The following is a 23,923-nucleotide window of genomic DNA, read 5'->3' as shown; positions in this document are numbered from 1 at the left end:
ATTGGAAAAGACTTTGATGCTGGGAGGGATTGGGGGCAGGAGGAGAAGGGAACGACAGAGGATGAGATGGCTGGATGGCATCACTGACTCGATGGACGTGAGTCTGAGTGAACTCCGGGAGTTGGTGATGGACAGGGAGGCCTGGCGTGCTGTGATTCATGGGGTCGCAAAGAGTCAGACACGACTGAGCAACTGAACTGAACTGTTGCCAATAGAGCTTCTTGGTAAGAAATGTTAAAAGAAGATCTTTAGAGAGGAAGAAAATGATAAAGGTAAGAAACTCAGAACTACATGAAGAGAATTGAAGAAGGAATAACTGAAACCAAAATAAAAGCTTTTATTTTTCCTGTTCCTAATTGATGTAACAGATGACACTTTGTTCAATAATAATAATATGAACACTGTATTCAATTACATATGTTCATGTGTGTATGTATATGCTGATGTTTATTCACATACATGTGATATGAATGATAGCAATGATCTAAGGGACAAGAAGGAGGAATTAGGATTACTTTGTTATAAGGTACTTAGTGAGCTTGTGTTCTGCACTGTAAAGTTCAAAAAGTGAATTGATGAAAGTGGATTTGAATTAACTGTTGACGTATATTGTAAACTCTAGGGAAATCACTAAAGCAGGTGAGAAAAGAAGTGTAACAACTATGCTAAGAAAGGAGATAAAATGAGATAAAATGCTCAATTAGAGCCACCAAAGGCAGAAAAAGGGTGAAAGACAAAAGAGGAAAAAATCACAAGGACAACAAATATAAAGCAGTAACAAGTATAATAGATACTAGTCCAACTATAACAATAAGGACTTTGAACGTCAATGGTCTAAATGCACCAAATAAAGATTGACATTGACAGACTATATCAAAATAAGACTAATTATAGCTTGTCTACAAGAAATCCATGTTAGAGGAGGAGAAAAAGATGGCGGAGGAATAGGTGGACATGGAGTACATCTCTCTCCACAGATACATCAGGAATACACCTTCAGACACAGAAGTGCACGTAGAACATCAGCTGAGAGAGGACATGAATACCTGACCGGCAGAAAAGAATATATAGAACCACACAAAACTCGGCAGAATGAAGGAACTAGCGGGGGGAAACAGGAGTGTTAGTAGGACTGCACCTGCCCTTGGCAGGTGGGGGAACTGAAGCAGGGGTCTGATCCCCACACTGGGGCAACTGTCTGAGTCAGAGGAGAAACATTTAAGGCTGAGAGTGAAACAGCTGATCGGTGGTAGCCTAAATGGAACGAGAATCAGACAGTCCTTGCTGCAGCCCCAGACATAGCCAGGACAGGGACGCAGGTCCCCTAGAAGGTGCAGCAGCTGGGAGCTGGAGTTCAGGGATTGTGGAGCAATCCCAGAGCGAGGGCTGCTGTTGACTGCAGAGAGACAGATAGAGGACATGTGAGGGAGGAGATCATGGTGGGAAATGCCTGTGGAGGAAAGCCTGGCAGCCATGGAAGCAAGACAATACTGCTGAGTCACACACAGGGGGTGGGGCCATCACCATAGCCTCTCTCTTCCCACACTCCAGCATCAGCAACTGAACAATAGAGAGGCTGGCCCATCAAACACCTGACACCTGACTGTACTGAACTACAGAGTAGGACTCCACCCAGGGTGCCCCTTTAAGAGCCCACTGCACCAATCTACAGAGTAGGACCCCAGCCGGGGGGGGGGCCCTCTTTATGTGCCTGATGCCCTGAACAACAGAGAAAGACCCCAGGCAAGGGATCCCTCTAAGTGCCTGAACGGGTGGAGCTATGGAGAAAGACTAGCCAAAGAGGCCTTCTGATCGCCAGCTACAAGAGGCTCAAGAAGAGACTCTGATAGGGCCATAATTCCTTTTGGCAGAGGCAGCTCGTGCCTCTGCACACTTGGTGCCGCCAGGGTCCCTGCAACCCAAGCAGCTGTGCCACATTCATGCTCAACCCTCACTGGAGCAGAGCTGCCTCAGGCAAAAAAAAGTATTGCATCTATGCATGCAGGGTCACTTCGGTCATGTCCAACTCTTTGCAACACTGCGGACTGTGGCCTTCCAGGCTTCTCTGTCAGGTGGGGTTCTCCAGGCAAGAATACTGGAGTGTATTGGCCAATACTGGTTGCCATACCCTTCTAGAGCACTCTATTTCCTGCTCCCCTAACCGCCAACTCCCCTGAATATCTGGTGCTGCTAGAACTCCTGAGACCCAAGCAGCTGCACCATCTCCACACCTGGCCCTCACTGGGGCAGACCCAAGTCCTCCAGGGCAGCCTCAGGAGCAAACCCCAGTGGATGACCCACGTGCAAAGATGGAAATAAAACCACAACTGAAATCAAGGCACAGGGTGGCTAAGGAAGAAAATCCAAAACCTTCCCACCAGCTGTATAAGCTACAGATTAAACCCACACAATCAACTAGGCAGACTCTGTGTCTATGGAATATATAAAAGGACCTTGAGAGCTCCCACAAAAGAAAATGCACTAGATCTAATAGCTGTGGACACTGGAGGCGAGAACACACAGGAGTAGGGCCAGAGTAGCATCTGAGCTGCCCCCACAGCAGGTCCAGAGACCAGCACAGTGTCAGAGGGCACCCTATAAAGGTAAGGGCGACTGTGACTCCCAGCGAGGAAAAGGACTCTGACAGCAGTGACTCAAGAAAAACATTTATTATTCTTATGTTTTGACTTGTTCTGTACATTCTTTTGGATTTTTTCTTTTTTTTTTTCCCCTCCCTCTATTGTAGTTGTCAATTTTATTGGCACTATGAAATCTAATTAAGCTTTTGAGTTTTTTTCTCATTCATACTTTTCACTGTTGTTATAAACTTCTGCCTCTATGTTGGACTTCTGCAGTGTTTTGGAGTTTATTTTTCTTTCTTCTTCCTTTTTTTAAATTTTAATTTTCAATTTTTTAAAACCTATTATTATTTTTCTACATTGATTCCTTCATTTACTTTTCCCTTTACAGATAATATTTAATGTATATAAACCTTATTTATCTATCTCTATTTAACTTTGCATATCTATTCTTGCTTTCTTTTCTTTCTTTCCTCTCAACATTTGTTAATTTTAGTTTCATTGCTTTCTTCCCCACTTGGCATCTTGCTTTAGTTTTGTTTTCTAGTTTGTGCTTTAGTTAGTTTTGTTCTTTACTGGTAGATATAATTTTTGGTTTCCTTTGTTTGCCGGGTCAATCTATTGTACTTTTTTTGTTGTTGGACTGTTTTTATTTTACTTATGGGTGTATATGTATATGTGTATATTCCACTATTTTAATTATTATTTGCTTCATTTTGTAACGGCCATTTATGTGGTGTTCATCTTTGGTTTCTCATTTTTGAGTATTTGTTTTAATCTCACTTTATGCCACAACAAACCACTTATGGAATCTTTGTTCCTGACCAGAGATTAAACTCAGCCTTTTGAGTGGAGCACTGAGTTCAAGACCCTAAGACTACCAGAGAACTAATCCTAGGGTTTATCATATAGTGAGAACTCACACAAAGGAAACCACTTGAATACAAGACCCAGCATCACCCAACCACCAGTAAGTAGCAGCCTGTGCAGGATGCCTCATCTAAACAACAAACAAAACAAAAATACAAACCCAATCATCAGCAGACAGGATTAGCAACTCACTCAGCCTTGCCCACCAGGTGAAAAACAAACAAAAAAATTCAGTACAAATCTCACCCTATATGAAGCTTACACAAAACAAGGGACCAACATTAAGAGGGCAGAAACCAAAATGAAGAAAGAATTCAACCTTGAAGCCTGGGAAAAGGAGATCTCAAACACAATAAGTTAAAAAGAATAATGAAAAGGCAGAGAAATACTACACAAATGAAGGAACAAACTAGAAACACAGAAGTCCAAATAAATGAAGGGGAAATAGGCAAACTACCTGAAAAAGAATTCAGAATAATGATAGTAAAGATGATCAAAAACCTTGAAAACAGAATGGAGAATATGCAAGAATCAATTAATAAAGACCTAGAAGAATAAAAGAATAAACAAACAGGGATAAACAACACAATACTGAAATTAAAAATACTCTGGAAGGAATCAAGAGCAGAATATCTGAAGCAAAAGAAAGAATCAGTGAGCTGGAAGGTAAAATGGTAGAAATAGTTTCTGAAGAGCAGAATAAAGTAAAAAGAATGAAAAGAATTGAAGTCAGTCTCAGAAACCTCTGAGACAATATCAAATGCACAAATATTTGAATTATAGGGGTCCCAGAAGAAGAACAGAAAAAGAAAGGGAATGAGAAAATTTTTGAAGAGATTATAGTTGAAAATTTCCCTAACATGGAAAAGGAAATAGTCAATCAAGTTCAAGAGGCACAGACAGTCCCATACAGGATAAACCCAAGGAGAAACACACCAAGACACATACTAGTCAAACTAACAAAGACTAAACACAAAGAAAGAATATTAAAAGCAGCAAGGGAGAAGCAACAAGTAACATACAAGGGAAACCCCATACATTTAACAGCTGATCTTTTGGCAGAAACTCTGCAGGCCAGAAGGGAATGGCAGGATATATTTAAAGTACTGACGGAAAGGGAAAAAATCTACAAACATGACTACTGTATCTGGCAAGGATCTTATTCAAAATTGATGGAGAAATAAAAAGCTTTCCAGACAAGCAACAGTTAATAGACTTCAGTACCACCAAACCACCTTTACAATAAATGTTAAAGGGACTTATATAGTCAAGAAATACAAGAAAAGAAAAAGATATACAAAATCAAACCCCCAATTAAGAAAATGGCAATAGAAACATACATATAAATAATTACTTTAAAGGTAAACAGATTAAATGCTCCAACCAAAAGACACAGACTGGCTGAATGGATACAAAAACAAGACCCATATATGGATATGCTGTCTACAGGAAACTCACTTTAGACCTAAAGACACATATAGACTGAAAGTGAGATGATGGAAAAATACACTCCATGCAAATGGAAAGCAAAAGAAAGCTGGAGTAGCAATCCTCATATCAGACAAAATAGACTTTAAAATAAAGAATATTACAAGAGATAAGGAAGGACACTACATAATGATCAAAGGATCAATCCAAGAGGAAGACACGACAATTATAAATATCTATGCACCCAACATAGGAACACCTCAATACATAAAACAAACACTAAAGGAGAAATTGACGGTAACACGCCATAAAAGGAGAAATTGACAGTAACACAATAATAGTATACTTTAACGCCCCACTCACACTAATGGACAGATCATGAAAACAAAATTAATAAGGAAATACAAGTCTTAAATGATACATTAGATGAGATGGATCTCACTGATATCTTCCTGACATTCCTTCCAAATGCAGAATACACCTTCTCAAGTGCACACGGAACATTCTCCAGGATAGACCACATCTTGGGTCACAAATCAAACCTTAGTAAATTTAAGAAAATTGAAATTGTATCAAGCATCTTCTCTGATCACAACGCTGTGAGACTAGATATCAATTACAAGGAAAAAAAACTAAAAAACATGCACACATGGAGATTAAACAATGCGTTTCCAAATAACCAATAGGTTACTGAAGAAATCAAAAGGGAAATAAAAAAATTTCTAGAAATAAATGACAATGAAAACACAACTCAAAACCTATGGGATGCAGCAAAAGCAGTTCTAAGAGGAAAGTTTATAGCAATACAATCCTACCTCAAGAAAGAAGAAAAACGTCAAACACAATGTAAATTTACACCAAAAACAAATGAAAAAAGAAGAACAAAAAACCCCCCAAAATTAGTAGAAAGAAATGAAATAAATAGTAAAGATTAATAACACTAAAAGCTGGTTCTTTGAGAAGATAAAATTGGCAAACCTTTGGCCAGACTCATCAAGAAAAAAAGAGAGAAGAATTAAATCAACAAAATTAGAAATGAAAAAGGAGAGCTTACAAAAGACAATGCAGAAATACAAAGGATTATAAGAGACTATCATGAACAACTATATGGCAATAAAACGGATAACCTGGAGGAAATGGACAGATTCTTAGAAAAGTTCAATCTTCCAAGACTGAACCAGGAAGAAACAGAAATTATGAACAACCCAGTTACAAGCACTGAAATTGAACTTGTGATAAAAAATCTCCCAAAAAACAAAAGTCCAGAACCAGATGGCTTTACAGGAGAATTCTATCAAACACTCAGAGAAAAGCTAATGCCTATCCTTCTAAAACTTTTTCAAAAAATTGCAGAGGGAGGAACACTTCCAAACTCATTCTACAAGGCTACCATCACCCTGATACCTGAACCAGACAAAGACAACACAAAAAAGAAAACTACAGGCCAACAGCACTGATGAACATAGATGCAAAAATCCTCAACAAAATTTTAGCAAACAGACTTCAGTAACACATCAAAAAGCTCATACAACATGATCAAGCTGGGTTTATTCCAACGATGCAAGGATTCTTCAATATACACAAATCAAACAATGTGATACATCATATTAACAAATTGAAAGATAAAAACCATATGATAATCTCAATAGACGCAGAAAAGGCCTTTGACAAAATTCGACACCCATTTATGATTAAAATTCTTTAAAAAAAAATGGGCATAGAAGGAACCTACCTCAACATAGTAAAGGCAAGATATGATAAACTTACAGCAAACATTATTCTCAATGGTGAAAAACTGAAAGCACTCCCCCTAAGATCAGGAAGAAGACAAGGGTATCCACTTTTATTACTATTATTCAACATAGTTCTGGAAGTCCTAGCTACAGCAATCAGAGAGGAAAAAGAAATAAAAGGAATCCAGATTGGAAAAGAAGAAGTAAAGCTTTCCATTTGCAGATGACATGATACTGTATATAGAAAACCCTAAAGATAGTATCAGAATATTACTAGAGCTAATTAGTAAATTTAGCAAAGTTTCAGGAAACAAACTCAATACACAGAAATCACTTGGATTTCTATATACTAATAGTGAAAAATCAGGAAGAGAAATTAAGGAATCAATCCCTTTCACCATTGCAAAAACAGAATAAAATATCTAGGAATAAACTTATCTAAGGAGACAAAAGAACTACACAGAAAATTGTAAGACACAAATGAAAGAAATCAAAGATGCCATAAACAGATGGAGAAATATTCCATGTTCATGGGTAGGAAGAATTAATACTGTGAAAATAAATATACTACCAAACATAATCTACAGATTCAGTGTGATCCCTATCAAATTACCAATGGCATTTTTCACAGAACTAGAACAAAAAATTTCACAATTCACATAGAAACACAACAGACCCTGAATAGCCAAAGCAGTCTTAAGAAAGAAGAATGGAGCTGGAGGAATCAACCTTCTTGACTTCAGATTATACTACAAAGCTACAGTCATCAAGACAGTATGGTACTGGCACAAAAACAGAAATATAGACCAATACAACAAGATTGAAAGACCAGAAATAAACCCATGCACCTATGCATACCTTATTTATGACAAAGGAGGCAAGAATATACAATGGGGCAAAGACAGCCTCTTCAATAAATGGTGCTGGGAAAACTGGACAGCTACATATAAAAGAATGAAATTAAAACACTTCCTAACACCATACACAAAGATAAACTCAAAATGGATTAAAGACCTAAATGTAAGACCAGAAACTATAAAACTCTTAGAGGAAAACATAGGCACAACACTCGATGACATAAATCAAAGCAAGATCCTCTGACCCACCTCCTAGAATAATGGAAATAAAAACAAAAGTAAACAAGTGGGACCTGATTAACCTTAAAATCTTTTGCACAGCAAAGGAAACTATAAGCAAGGTGAAAAGACAACCCTCAGAATGGGAGAAAATATGAGCAAATGAAACAACTGACAAAGGATTAATTTCCAAAATATATAAGTACCTCATACAACTCAATACCAGAAAAACACACAACCCAATTAAAAAGTGAAAAAAAGACCTAAACAGACATTTCTCCAAAGAAGACATATGGATGGCTAACAAACACATGAAAAGATGCTCAAAACTGCTCATTATTAGAGAAAAGGAAGTCAAAACTACAATGAGATATCGCCTCACACTAGTCAGAATGGCCCTCATCAAAAAGTCTACAAACAATAAATACTGGAAAGGGTGTGGAGAAAAGGGAATACTCTTGCATTGTTTGTGCGAATATAAGCTGATACAGGCACTATGGAAGAGGGTATGAAAATTCCTTAAAAAATATGAATAAAACCACCATATGACCCAGCAATCTCGCTACTAGGTATATACCCGAGGAAACCAAAATTGAAAAAGACACATGTATCCCATTGTTCACTGCAGCACTATTTACAATAGCCAGAACATGGAAGTAACCTAGATCTCCATTGACAGATGAATGGATAAAGAAGTTGTGGTACATATACACAATGGAATATTACTCAGCCATAAAAAGGAACACATATGAGTCAGTTCTAATGAGGTGGATGAACCTAAAACCTATTACACAGAGTGAAGTAAGAAAGAGAAAGATAAATATTATCTTCTAATGCATATATATGGAATCTAGAAAAATTGTACTGAAGAATTTATTTACAGGGCAGCAACAGAGAAATCGAAAAAGTAAGAGAGTTCCAGAAAAACATCTATTTCTGCTTTATTGACTATGCCAAAGCCTTTAACTGTGTGGATGACAATAAACTGTGGAAAATTCTGAGAGAGATGGGAATACCAGACTACCTGACCTGCCTCTTGAGAAACCTATATGCAGGTCAGGAAGCAACAGTTAGAACTGGACATGGAACAACAGACTGGTTCCAAATAGGAAAAGGAGTATGTCAAGGCTGTATATTGTCACCCTGCTTATTTAACTTATATGCAGAGTACATCATGAGAAATGCTGGGCTGGAAGAAGCACAAGCTGGAATCAAGATTGCCGGGAGAAATGTCAATAACCTCAGATATGCAGATGACACCACCCTTATGGCAGAAAGTGAAGAGGAACTAAAGAGCCTCTCGATGAACATGAAAAAGGAGAATGAAAAAGTTGGCTTAAAGCTCAATGTTCAGAAAATGAAGATCATGGCATCTGGTCCCATGACTTCATGGGAAATAGATGGGGAAACAGTGGAAACAGTGTCAAACTTTATTTTTGGGGGCTCCAAAATCACTGCAGATGGTGATTGCAGCCATGAAATTAAAAGATGCTTACTCCCTGGAAGGAAAGTTATGATCAACCTAGATAGCATATTAAAAAGCAGAGACATTCCTTTGCCAACAAAGATCTGTCTAGTCAAGGCTATGGTTTTTCCAGTAGTCATGTATGGATTGAGAGTTGGACTGTGAAGACAGCTGAGCACTGAAGAATAGATGCTTTTGAATTGTGTTGTAGGACACTCTTGAGAGTCCCTTGGATTCTAAAGGAGATCAGTCCTGGGTGTTCTTTGGAAGGAATTATGCTAAAGCTGAAACTCGAGTACTTTGGCCACCTCATGTGAAGAGTTGACTCACTGGGAAAGACTTTGATGCTGGGAGGGATTGGGGTGGGGAGGAGAAGGGAACGACAGAGGATGAGATGGCTGGATGGCATCACAGACTCAATGGACGTGAGTCTGAGTGAACTTCGGGAGTTGTTGATGGACAGGGAGGCCTGGTGTGCTGCAACTCATGGGGTCGCAACCAGTCAGACACGACTGAGCGACTGAACTGAACTGAACTGAACAGAACTGAACTAATGGAGAAACAGTTATAGAGAACAGACTTATGGACACAGGGAGAGGGGACGAGAAACTGAGACATATGGAAAGAGTAACATGGAAACTTAGAATACCATATGTAAAATAGATAGATAGCCAACGGGAATTTGCTGTATGGCTCAGGAAACTCAAACAGGGGCTCTGTATCAACCTAGAGGGTGGGATAGGAAGGGAGATGCGAGGGAGGTTCAAAAGGGAGGGGATATATGTATATCCTTGATATATGGCTGATTCATGTTGAGGTTTGACAGAAAACAACAAAATTCTGTAAAGCAATTATCCTTCAATAAAAAATAAATTAATTAAAAAAAGAAATCCATGTTAAATACAAAAATACATATAATTAAAACTAAATGGGGAGCTTCCATAGTGGTTCAGTGGTAAAGAATCCACCTGCTAATGCAGGAGACACAGATTCGATCCCTGATCTGGGAAGATCCCACATGCCTCGCAGCAATGAAGCCCGTGTACTCTCTCTCCCGTGCCAGAGAGCCACAATTACTGCACTCATGTGCTGCAACTACTGAAGGTTGAGCACCTAGAGCCCGTGATCCAAAACAAGAGAAGCCACCACAATGAGAAGGCTACGCACTTAAACTAAAGAGTAGCCCCTTCCACCACCACTAGAGAAAGCCCACACAGCAACAAAGACCCAGCACAGACAAAAAGAAAATGGAACAGACAGGTCAGTGGTTAAGAATCTGCCTGCCAATTCAGGGGACACATGTTTGAGAACTTGTCTGGGAAGATCCCACATGCCAGGGGTCAACTAAGCCCCCTGTGCCGCAACTACCGAGCCCACGCACTGCAACCACTGAAGCCCATATGCCCTAGGGCCCATCATCTGTAACAAGACAAGCCACTAGGGTAAGAAGGCCCTGCTTATCACAACTACAGAGAGCCCATGTGCAGCAATTAAGACCCAGTACAACCAAAGTAAAAAATTTTAATGTATATATATATTTAAAAGCCTACACGGATAGAGAAAAATATGCCATGCTAACACTAAAACAAAGCAGGAGTAATTATGTTAATTTCAAATACAACAGATGTTAAGGCAAGGAAAATTATCAGGAATACAGATGCTGATTACATAATGATAAAGGGCTCAATTTTCCAAGAAGATATAACAGTCCTTAGCTTGCATATATGCCACAACAGAGTGGAATATCTTTTTGTCTTTTCATACTGTTCATGGGGTTCTCAAGGCAAGAATGCTGAAGTGGTTTGCCATTCCCTTCTCCAGTGGACCAAGTTTTGTCAGAATTCTCCACCATGACCCACCCATCTGTCTCGGGTGGCCCTACATGGCATGGCTCATAGTTTCAGTGAAAAGGCTGACTTAAAACTGAACATTCAAAAAACTAAGATCATGGCATCTTGTTCCATCACTTCATGGCAAACAGATGGGGAACAATGGAAACAGTGACAGACTTTATTTTCTTGGGCTCCAAAATCACTGCAGATGGTGACTGCAGCCATGAAATTAAAAGATGCTTGCTCCTTGGAAGAAAAGCTATGACAAATCTAGATAGCATATTAAAAAGCAGAGACATTTCTTTGCCAACAAAGTTCCGGCTAGTCAAAGCTATGGTTTTTTCCAGTAGTCGTGTATGGATGTGAGAGTTGGACCATAAAGAAAGCTGCTGAGCAATGAAGAGTTAATGCTTTTGAACTGTGGTATTGGAGAAGACTCTTGAGAATCCCTTAGACTGCAAGGAGATCAAACCAGTCAATCTTAAAGGAAATCAGGCCTGAATATACATTGGAAGGACTGATGCTGAAGCTGAAACTCCAATACTTTGGCCACCTGATGTGAAGAACTGACTCCTTGGAAAAGATCCTGATGTTGGGAAAAATTCAAGGTGGGAGAAGGGGACGACAGAGGATGAGGTGGTTGGATGGCATCACTGACTTGATGGACATGAGTTTGCACAAGCTCCGGGAGCTGGGTAATGGACAGGGAAGCCTGGCGTGCTACAGTCCATGGGATCACAAAGAGTTGGACACAATGAAGTAACTGAACTGAACTGAATAATAGAGTGTCAAATTATTCAAGGGAAAAATCTAATAGAACTGTAAAAGAGAAATAGATGAATTCACTGTCATACCTGGAGATTTTAAACATCCCTCTATAAAATGCACTGATCCAGCAGGCAGAAGATCTATAAGAATGTGGCTGAATTTAAAAAAACCATAAGGAGTAAATATAAGGAGTCTACTATAGACTACTTTATTCAACCACAGCAGAAAACATCCCTCCTTAAGCTTACATGGAACATTCACCAAGACAGACCACATTCTGGGCTATAAAACATACCTTAACAAATTTATTAGGAAAGAATAGAAATCATATAATGCCTACCCTCAGAGCACAATGGAATTAAATCAGAAATCATTAACAGAAAGCTTACTTGAAAATCTCCTTTTTCTTACTTGAAAAGCTTACCTGAAATTGTGGGGAGATTTACAGACATATTTCTAAGTAACACATGAATCAAAGAAGAAATTTCCAAAGAAATTTAAAATTATTTTGCATTAAATGAAAATGAAAACATAACTTGTCAAAAATTTGTGGAATACAGTGAATCAGTGCTTAGAGGGAAATCTGTAGCACTGAATATATTATAAAAATGTACATTTAGAAAAAAGACATATCTAAGATAAATAATCCAAGTTTCCAACTCAGGTAACTAGAAAAAGAAGAGAAAATTCAATCCAAAGTAAGTAGAAGAGAAAGTAAGAATTAGACCTGAAATCAAATGAAAATGCAAACAGAAAATCAATAAGAGAAAATAAAACCAGAAGGTGGTCATGGAAAAAGACCAATAAAATCAACTAGCTAGGCTAACTAAGAAAGAGAGGAAACAAATTACTGTCAGCAGAAATGAAAGAGGAGACATCACTCCAGATCCTACAGGCACAAAAGGATAATAAAGGAGTACTCTGAACAAGTTTTTTTTTTTTTTTTTTAAGATCATGACATCTGGTCCCATCACTTCATGGCAAATAGATGGGGAAAAAATGGGAACAGTGACAGACTTTATTTTCTTGGGCTCCAAAATCACTGCAGATGGTGACTGCAGTCATGAAATTAACAGCCAACTGTTGCTTGGAAGAAAAGCTATGACAAACCTAGACAGTGTGGTGAAAAGCAGAGACATCACTTGACCGACAAAGGTCCATATAGTCAAAACTATGGTTTTTTCAGTAGTCATGTATGGATGTAGGAGTTGGACCATAAAGAAAGCTGAGTGCTGAAGAATTCATGCTTTTAAACTGTGGTGTTGGAGAAGGCTCTTTAGAGTCCCTTGGATAGCAAGGAGATCAAATCAGTCAATCCTAAAGGAAATAAACCCTGAATATTCATTGGAAGGATGGGTGCTGAAGCTACAGCTCTAATACTTTGGCCACGTGATGCATAGAGCTCATTCACTGGGAAAGACCCTGATGCTGGGAAAGACTGAGAGCAGGAGAAGAAGAGGACGACAGAGGATGAGATGGTTGGATGGTATCACTGACTCAATGGACATGAGTTTGAACAAACTCCAGGAGATGGTGAAGGACAGGGAAGCCCGGCCTGCTGCAGTCCACGGGGTCGCAAAGAGTTGGACACGACTGAGTGACTGAACAACAACAACTGAACAAGTTTATGCCGACAAGTTTGATAACCTAAATGAAATAGACAGATACTTGAAAGATACAATCCACCAAACTCGCACAAGAAGAAGTAAACTAAATGAGTAGGCCTCTATATTTTAAAACAAATTGAAAGCACCAGGCCTGGATGAATTCACTGGTGAATTCTGCTATACATTTAAGGACAAAATTATACCATTTTTTTTACAATCTCTTTTGGAGGATAGACGCCATAGCAATACTTCCTAACTCATACTATGAGGTAAAATTATACTAATACTAAAAGCAGATAAGACATTACAAGCATAGAAACCTTAAAGACCAATATGATCATAGATAATAAAGAATATTTACAAAACTTCTACTACTAATAATCATAATAATGGTAAGAAACTTGAAGCTTGTCCACTCAAATTAGGTACAAGTCAAAGATGTCCCTTTGCACCATATTTTTTCAGACTTCATACTAGAAAGTCGAGCTAATTCAGTAAGAACAGAAAAGGAAATAAAAGCTAACAGATTGGGAAGAAAAAATAAAACTGTCTTCGTTCAAAGATTAAATTACTTTCTGCGTAGAAAATCTAAAATAACTGACAAAAAATTGAAACTAATAAACAATTATAGCAAAGTTGCAGGATACAAGTTAAAATTACAAAGCCAATCATTTTCTTATATACCAGCAGTGAACAAGAGGACTTTGAAATTAAAAAGAAGATATCATTTACCAAATTAAATAATTATGTATAAATCTTACAAGATATGTACAAGATCTAGATTAGAAAAATCATAAAACTCTGATAAACAAAATCAAAGAACTAAATTAATGGAGGATGGTCATTGATAGGAAGACTCAATATTGTTAAGATGTCAGTTCTTCCCAATTTGACTTATAGATTCAATGAAATCCCAATCAAAATGCCAACAAGTTATTTTGTGGATATCAAGAAACTGGTTTAAAAGTTTATATGGAGACGGAAAAGACCCAGAATAGCCAATACAATATTAAAGGAGAAGAACAAAGCTGGAGGACTAACACTACCTGACTTCAAGATTTACTACAAAGCAACAGTAATCGATACAGTGTGATATTGATAAATAGATCAATGCAACAGATAAGAGAGACCAGAAATAGACCAGCATGCGTGTTAAGTCACTTCAATCGTGTCCGGCTCTTTGCAACCCTATGATCTGTAGCCCGCCAGGCTTCTCTGTCCATGGGATTCTCCACACAAGAATATTGGAGTGGGTTGCCACGCTCTCCTCCAGGGAATCTTCCCAACCCAGGGATTGAACCCTCATCTCTTATGTCTCCTGCATTGGCAGGTAGATTCTTTACCACTAGCACCATCTGGGAAGCTCCCGGAAATAGATTTAAATACAGTCAATTGACTTTTGACAAAGGAGCAAAGATAATGCAGTAAAGATTGTCTTTTCTACATATGGTGCTGGAATAACTGGACATCCACAGGCAAAAAATCCAATTCTAAACATAGACCATACATCCCTCACAAAAATTAACTGAAAATGTATTCTAAGTCTAAATATAAAGCACAAAACTATGTAACCCAGAAGAAAACCCAGATAATTGAGTTTGGCAATGGTGATGACCTTAACAGATTAAAAAAAATAAAGATACAATCCATGAAAGAACGAACCGATAAGCTAAACTAACTAAAGAGAGAGAGAGAGAGAGAGAAAAGGAGGAGACTTAAATCTCCAATAAATAAAATTATAAATTAAAGAGGAAACATATTAAAAATGGTACCACATAAATATAAATGATTGAGAGAGACTACTATGAAAATTATATATTAACAAATTGGACAACCCAGAAGAAATGGATAAATTCCTATAAACATACAACCTAACAATATTGAATCATGAAGAAATAGAAAATCTGAACAGACCAATTACTAGCAAAGAGATTGAGATAATAATCATAATTTGCTAACAAAGAAAAACCCAGCTGTTAGGGAAAACACATTGACTGAAACTGCCCACTCTGGCCAGGCACCACAGTAAACATCTGCCTGAGTTATTTTAGAACAGGAACATGGAACTAACAAGGCACTACCAACCAGAAAAATTCAGGAAGTCAAAAGGAGAGGCCACATGCCCTACTGACCTCCCAGAATCCTCCTCATTGGAATTCATTTTGGCTGAACAATGTGCGTGCCACCAGGAAGGACCCCGAGTCAGACAATTCGGAAACTAACCCATCACCATAAAATTCAGGACGGTGAGCTATGCGACAGAGCAGTCCTCCTGGGTTTCCTTATCTTCCTGGTCTCTGCCTGGGTGCCTCCTCCCAATAAAGTCTCTTGCTTCGTCAGCATGTGTGTCTCCTTGGACAATTCATTTCCAAGTGTTGGACAAGAGCCCACTCTTAGACCCTGAAAGGGGTCTCTCTTTCTGCAACACAGCCACATGGTTTCACAGGTGAATTCTACGAAACACTTAGAGGACTAATATAAATCCTCCTCAAAGTCTTCAAAAAAATCAATAATAATAATAATAATAATAATAACACTTCCAAACTCATTTTATGATGGCCATACTACTCGGATACCAAAACCAGACAAGAATACCACAAGAAAGGATAATTAGGTCAATATCTCTGATAAATATTGATGTAAAAGTCCTCAATAAAATATTAGCACACCAAATTCAACAATACATTAAAAAGATTATACACTATGACTGATATGGTGATTTATAATAAGAAATATATATTTGCTCTTCAACCACATTTCTCACACAGAGCTCCTAAGAACCTTGGAATTTCTTAAGTGAAAATAGTTATTAAGGTATCTCTTGTTATATTAATGAGGTGGCATTTAGACTTAAGGGTGGGGGCTGGTTGCCATGAGTACCAACCATGTTACTGCTGCTAAGTCACTTCCATCGTGTCTGACTCTGTGTGACCCCACAGACGGCAGTCCACCAGGCTCTCCCGTCCCTGGGATTCTCCAGGCAAGAACACTGGAGTGGGTTGCCATTTCCTTCTCCAATGCATGAAAGTGAAAAGTGAAAGGGAAGTTGCTCAGTCGTGTCCGACTCTTTGCGACCCCATGGACCACAGCCTACCAGGCTCCTCTGTCCATGGGATTTTCCAGGCAAGAGTACTGGAGTAGGGTGCCATCACCTTCTCCGAACCATGTTACTAGAGGGTTGGAATTTTCAGTCCTATCTCCCTGACCTCCAGGGAGGGAAGAAGGGTCTGCAGGTTGAACACTTGCCAACAGCCAACGGTTTAATCAATCATGCCTATTAACAAAGCCTCCATCAAACCCCCAGAAGATGGTATATGGAGAGCTTCTAGGTTGGTGAACACATGGAGACCAGGGGAAAGTGGCACACCTTGAAAGGGCAAAGAAGCTCTATGCTCTTTCCCCCATATCTTGCTGTATAAATTTCTTCCATCTGGATGTTTCTGAGTTATATCCTTTTATAATAAACCAGTAATCTAGAAAATAAAATGTTTCTTTGAGTTGTGAGTCATTCTAGCAAATTAATCAAACCCAAGGAAGGAGCTGTGGGAACCTCCAATTTGTAACAAGTCAGGTAGAAGCATAGGCAACAACCTCGCCTCATAATTGCATCTGAAGTGGAAGGCAGTCCTGCGCAACTGGCCCCTTTACCTGTGCCATCAGATGCTATCTCTGATAACGTCAGAATTGAGCTTATTCTCAAATAGCCTGCTAGTGTCATAGAACTACTTAGTGCTGTGGGGAAGCCTACACAGATACAAACATACATACATACACACACTGGAATTAGGTTGAGGGGCCCAGTTTAATGACCAAGTGGGATTTATTCCTAGAATACAAGGATAGTTCACTAGGCACAAATCAATCAATGTGGTATACCACATTAACAAAATGAAGGATAAAAAAAAATCTTAAAAGTATCTCAACAGATGCAGAAAAAACATTTGACTTCAACATCCATTTACAATAAAAATTCTCAACAAAACAGGTACAGAAGGCAAATAGCTCAGTATAGTAAGGGCCATATATGACAAACACATAGCTGACATCACATTCAATGATGAAAAAGTGAAAATTTTTCCTCTTAGAATGTCCACTCTTCCATTTTTATTCAACATGATACTGGAAAACCTAGTCAGAGCAATTAGGCAAGAAAGAGAAGTAAAAGGCATTTAAGTCTAAAAAGGAGAAGTAAAACTGTCTCTATTTGCACATGACAGGAGACACATACACATACATACACAAACACATCATAAAAACTTCACACACACAAAAACAAAATTACAGCTAATCAATAAATTCAGTCAAGTTGTAGGATATAAAATCAATACAAAAATCAACTGCATTTCTAAACACTAACAATGAATTATCTTTTAAAAAAAAGAAATAAAACACTCACATTTACAACTGCATCAAAAAGACTAAAATACCCAGGAATAAATTTAACCAAAGAGGCTAATGATCTGTTTACTGCAAACCATTAAGATTTTGAGGAAAGAAAGTGAAGAAAACACAATTAAGTGGAAATACACACTGTTTTCATGGATTAGAAGAATTAATATTGTTACAATGTCTATACTACCCAAAGTGACCTATAGATTCAATGCAATCCTATCAAAATTCTAATGTTATTTTTCACAGAAACAGAAAAAACAATCCTAAACTTTATATGAAATCATAACTCCAAATAATCAAAGCAGTCTTGAGAAAGAAGAGGGGGAGGTATCATAATTCCTGATTTCAAACTATTACCAGTTCAGTTCAGTCACTCAGTTATGTCCAACTCTTTGTGATCCCAAGGACTGCAGCACTCCAGGCTTCCCTGTCCATCACCAACTCCCGGATCTTACTCAAACTCACATCCATTGAGTCAGTGATGCCATCCAACCATCTCATCCTCTGTTGTCCCCTTCTCCTCCTGCCTTCAATCTTTCCCAGCATCAGGGTCTTTTCCAATAAGTCAGTTCTTCACATCAGATAGCCAAAGTATTGGAGTTTCAGCTTCAGCATCAGTCCTCCCAATGAATATTCAGGACTGATTTCCTTTAGGATTGACTGGTTGGATCTTCCTGCAGTCTAAGACACTCTCAAGAGTCTTCTCCAACACCACAGTTCAAAAGCACCAAAAGCACAATTTTCTGCACTCAGCTTTCTTTATAGTCCAACTCCCACATCTGTACATGTAAACTATATTACAAAGCTATAATACTCAAAACAGTATGGTATTGGTATATACACCTCAGTCAGAAAAGACAGCCCAGAAACAAACTTATAAATATATGAATCAACTAAATTATGACAGGAGGGCCAGGAATATACAATAGGGAAAAAACAGTTGCTTCAATAAATGATACTGGGAAAACGGATAAACCACATGCAAAAAAAAAAAAAAAAAAAAAAGACACTGGACCCCTATCTTATACTAAACACAAAAATCATTTCAAAATGGATTAAGGAATTGAATGTTAAGACCTAAAACTGTAAAACTCCCAGAAGAAAATATAATAGAGGACAAAATGACATTAGTCTGAGCAATGACTTGTTTGATTTGACAACAAAAGCAAAGATAGATTAAGTGGAACTATATCAAACTAAGAAGTTTCTATACTACAAAAATCTTCTACACTATCAACAAAATGAAAAGGCAACCAATAGACGGGAAGAAAATATTTGCAAAGCATATGTCTGATAATGAATAAACATCCAAAATATATAAAGAACTCATATAACTCAATAGGAAAAAAAATGAAACAATCTGATTAAAAAGTAGGCAGAACATATGAATAAACATTTTTCCAAAGGAGATATGCAAATACCCAACTGGTAAATGAAAAGGTACTCAATATCACTAATCACTGCTGCTGCTGCTAAGTCGCTTCAGTCGTGTTCGACTCTGTGCGACCCCATGGATGGCAGCCCACCAGGCTCCCCCATCCCTGGGATTCTCCAGGCAAGAACACTGGAGTGGGATGCCATTTCTTTCTCCAATGCATGAAAGTGAAAAGTGAATGTGAAGTCGCTCAGTTGTGTCCGACTCTTAGCAATCTCATGGACTGCAGCCCACCAGACTCCTCCCTCCATGGGATTTTCCAGGCAAGAGTACTGGAGTGGGTTGCCATTGCCTTCTCCACACTAATCTTTTGGGAAATGCAAATAAAAATCATAGTGAAATATCACCCCACACCTATTAGGATGTCTATCATCAGAAAGACAAAAGATAACAAGTGTTGGTGAGAATGTGAAGAAAAGGGAACCCTTGGCGTAACATTGGTGGGAACACAAATTGGTGCAGACACTATGGAAAACAGTATAGAGGCTCCTCAAAAAATTAAAACTAAAACTATCCAATGATCTAGCAATCTCACTTCTGGGTATATATCCAAAGGGAATAAAAACAAGGTATCAAAAAGATATCTGTTCTCCCATGTTTATTATGTATATTCAAAATAGCTAAGATGTGAAAACAAGCTAAGTGTACAACAAGAGTGAGTAAAGATGTGGTATTTATATTTATATCTGTACACACAGATATACACACAATCAGGTATTATTCAGGCATGAGAAGGAAGGAAAGCCTTGGCTGTGATGACATGGATAGACCTTGAGGGCATTATGCTAAATGAAGTAAGTTAGAAAGAGAAACAAATATGGTATCACTTTATGTGGGATCTAAAAAAATATAAACTCATAGAAACAGAGACTAGAACGATGGTTACTAGGGACTGGGGGTGTGGGAGAAATGGGAAGATGTTGATCAAAAAGTACTTAAAACTTCCAGTTATAAGATGAATAAGCTCTGGGGATCTAAAAATACATCATGCTGATTATAGTTAATAATGGGCTTCCCTGGTGGCTCAGATGGTAAAGAATCTGCATGCAATGCAGGGGGCCTGGGTCTGATCCCTGGGTTGGGAAGATCCTCTGGAGGAGGGCATGGCAACCCACTCCATGCTTCTTACCTGGAGAATCCCCATGGACAGAGGAGCTTGGCGGGCTACAGTCCATGGGTTTGCAGAGTCAGACATGACTAAGTGACTAAGTACAGCACAGCGTGGCACATAGTAATACTGAATTGCATATTGGAAAGTTGCTAAGAGTAGATCTTAAATATTCTCACAACAACAACAAAAAAGAAATGGCAATCCTGTGATGTGAGGGAGGTGTTAACTAACACTATGGTGGTAGTCATTTGCAACTTAAAACTGTATAGAATTAATTCATACATCTTAAAAAATATACCATGTTATGTATCACTTATATCTCAATAAAGTTGGGGGAAAATAAAATGTAATAAATAAATAAAAACTGATATTTTCTCTTGTGTCTACATGGAAACACAAAAAGAAGCCAAGTGCATTTTTGTCTTACTTTGTAATAAATCCAAACATCTTAAAAAAATTTTTTCTAAATAGTATCCAAATTATTTTAGATATATATTTTACATATTTAAAATTTTTATATAAATAAAACATATTTTATTTTATAATTTAATAACATTTTATTTAAAAATAAATTTTATTCCTATTTTCTTATATTGAAACTGGATTATTTGCTTTACAAAGGAGAATTAAAAGATTTCTTCTTTCATTGCACAGCTGTTTCATGGGGAAAAGACAAAATCAAAACACCACAGATTTCTCTGAATCATGAGAGTAGGACATCTAGTCCAAAGTATTGTGCTAAAGGGTAAATGTATCTTCCTGTGTCTTACTAGGATATTCTCAAACTCTATCATAGTGCTAGTTTATTGCAGTACTAACTTAAGAACTGTGGTGTTGGAGAAGACTCTTGAGAGTCCCTTGGACTGCACGCAGATCCAACCAGTCCATTCTGAAGGAGATCAGCCCTGGGTTTTCTTTGGAAGGAATGATGTTAAAGCTGAAACTCCAGTACTTTGGCCACCTCATGCGAAGAGTTGACTCATTGGAAAAGACTTCGATGCTGGGAGGGATTGGGGGCAGGAGGAGAAGGGGACGACAGAGGATGAGATGGCTGGATGGCATCACTGACTCGATGGATGTGAGTCTGAGTGAACTCCGGGAGTTGGTGATGGACAGGGAGGCCTGGCGTGCTGTGATTCATGGGGTCACAAAGAGTTGGACACGACTGAGCGACTGAACTGAACTGAACTGAAGACCAATCATTCAGAATCTTTAAAAAAAGGAATTAAATAATACAAATGTATATTTAATATTTCATCAAGAACTGTACTTCTGCCTCAAAACTGAATCTCTAGATGTGGCTGAACTAGTTGTGTTGCTTCTATACACCTGGTATTAGCACTAACTAAGAACAGGAGTTTTTTTTAGATGAACTTAGCAATACACACATATGGTTCAGAAATACTTGAAGTGTTGAATAACTATTTCGTTATCTCGTGGTTTTCTAGAACAACTGAGTTGACACGTGCATTCATAGTACAAAAAGCAAGTAATGTTGTACCTAACACAAATCAGAGCAGCAATAGTAGTCACTGTACACTTTGATACTGCTGCTGCTGCTGCTGCTAAGTCGCTTCAGTTGTGTCCGACTCTGTGCGACCCCATAGACGGCAGTCCACCAGGCTCCCCCGTCCCTGGGATTCTCCAGGCAAGAACACTGGAGTGGGTTGCCATTGGCTTCTCCAGTGCATGAAAGTGAAAAGTGAAAGCGAAGTCACTCAGTCATGTCTGTACATACAGTAAAAACACTGCCAGTTTCACATAAAAATGCATTTCACAGTAAGTATTAACATAAAAGATTAATTTTCTTAATTTTACCCCTGAGGACACTTTTAACTTAAAAAAATTCTGTGTGGTGAAAAGTATGCATAAAGCATTTCTGCTATACACCAAAAAATGATGACTGTCTAGAGGAAAAGCACTTGTGCAACTTGCTGAGCTGCAAGATCAACTAGCCACTTTTTTCATAAATTTACTTGAGAAAAATGACTGGTGGACAAAGAAAGGTTATTCAGACTTGAATACTTGGCACATACTTTTTCAAAATTACAGAACTGACTTTAGCATACTAAGGAAAACAACTGACAGTATTTGTAACCAATGATACATTTGAGTTTTAAGCAGGAATTAGAATCTTAGAAAATTTGCTTTCACCAATGTGAGCTTTATAGCTTCCCAACACTTAGAAGACATTCCTGATAAGACTAGTTGTGAATGAATGTAATTTTGATAGTATAAAATGAAAATATGTCAATGTTAGATCTGCATAACTTAATGAACCAATATTTTCCAAATAAACCATGTGAAGCTACAAAATCCATTAAAAGTGCAAGACAGACCAATGGGTTTTAATGTAATAGTATGAAGAGCTCATGTATATAATTTCAGAATCCACATTGCAACTAACCTTCCAAAAACTGCACTATTTTCAACTTTTGGTGAAGTATTCCCTCAAATATCCATAATCTGAAATGGCTATTAAAATATACTAGTCCTTTTTCCAAGCGCATGTCTGTGTGAAGCTAGATTTTCTTATACTTCAACCAAAAAAACATACTGCATCAGACTGAATACAGAAATACTGTGAGAACCTAGCTGTCATCTTTTAAGTCAAAAAATAAAGAAGTTTGCGAAAATGTAAAAACAATGTCATTCTTGTTAGACAATTTTTTTTTCTTGGAAAAGGTCAGTTTTTCATTAAAAAATATGCTATTTGTACTAATATTTAATCAATTTATTGTTATTTTAAAAGGAAATGATAAATATTAAAAAAATTTAAAATTTCAAGTATGGTAAATATTGATAGATAGAACCCACATATTTTAAAAAGTTCACCAAGATCCTCAATAACTTTTAGGAATATACAGTGGTACTGAGACCAAAACATTTGAAAATTACATTTTCAACATACTGAAGTATTCTAAAAAAAGGAAAACAGAATTGGGTAATGAAGTAAAGGGTCATCACTTACAGCAAAAAAGCCTCATTCACAGCATCAAAGAACTCAGGCCAGAGTACTTCCTGAGGTTCATGTCCATGGTAGGTGAGCAGAGCCTCTACCAGAGGTTCAAAATCTGGCAAAGTAACAAGTGGGACACAGATTCGTGACAGGGACCTTACTCGTTCAGGAGACATCCTATGGAATAAATAAAATGAGAAATAAGCACCAAAATCTTAGAGCCACACATAGTTAAAGGCATATAAAATCTTTATGCCGAAAGAATTTAATTATTTCTTTGAATTATTTTTTGATTTGAATTTCTTTGAATTATTTCTTTCACTTCTGAGGTTATAACTACTGATATTCATCACATTTGCAATTAAAACAAAGACACCTAAAATATTTATTAACTAGCTAAAAGTAACAAAAGCAAATCCATTTGATGTTAAGATGAATAACACTTTTTGTTAAACAATAACTATATTTTACAAAACAAAAAAATATTTAGTGAGAAGAGTGGCACTATTTTATATGTTTACAAATCTCTTTCCTATATGGTTTGAAAGAAGACAGTGGATTCTTATATTTAGTTGTGCATATTTATTGTAACACATTATTTTGGTTGAATTACATGGAGTCTAGTCCCACAAAGATATGTAGCTTTAAAAGGCAAGAGTGTCATAATA

At 37.7% G+C, this 23,923-nt stretch overlaps 1 protein-coding gene across 5 annotated transcripts in view; it reads right to left on the bottom strand.

The window, feature by feature from the left end:
- Window positions 1–23,923, bottom strand: part of FANCC (FA complementation group C) — a 324,685-nt gene that overhangs the window by 60,243 nt on the left and 240,519 nt on the right. For 3 of the 5 annotated variants that reach the window (XM_042243052.2, XM_004004090.6, XM_060409073.1), the window contains one exon: window positions 23,268–23,432. The exons of the other annotated variants lie outside the window; for them this stretch is intronic. In XM_042243052.2, the coding sequence (XP_042098986.1) occupies window positions 23,268–23,432 (165 nt within the window). The remainder of the gene's footprint in view (window positions 1–23,267; window positions 23,433–23,923) is intronic. 5 annotated transcript variants of the gene reach the window in all.

This window comes from Ovis aries, chromosome 2 (assembly GCF_016772045.2).
Source record: "Ovis aries strain OAR_USU_Benz2616 breed Rambouillet chromosome 2, ARS-UI_Ramb_v3.0, whole genome shotgun sequence".
NCBI classification, from domain to species: domain Eukaryota; kingdom Metazoa; phylum Chordata; class Mammalia; order Artiodactyla; family Bovidae; genus Ovis; species Ovis aries.
Note: the sequence above shows the minus strand (reverse complement) of the source record. Positions and strands in the feature narration are given on the sequence as shown.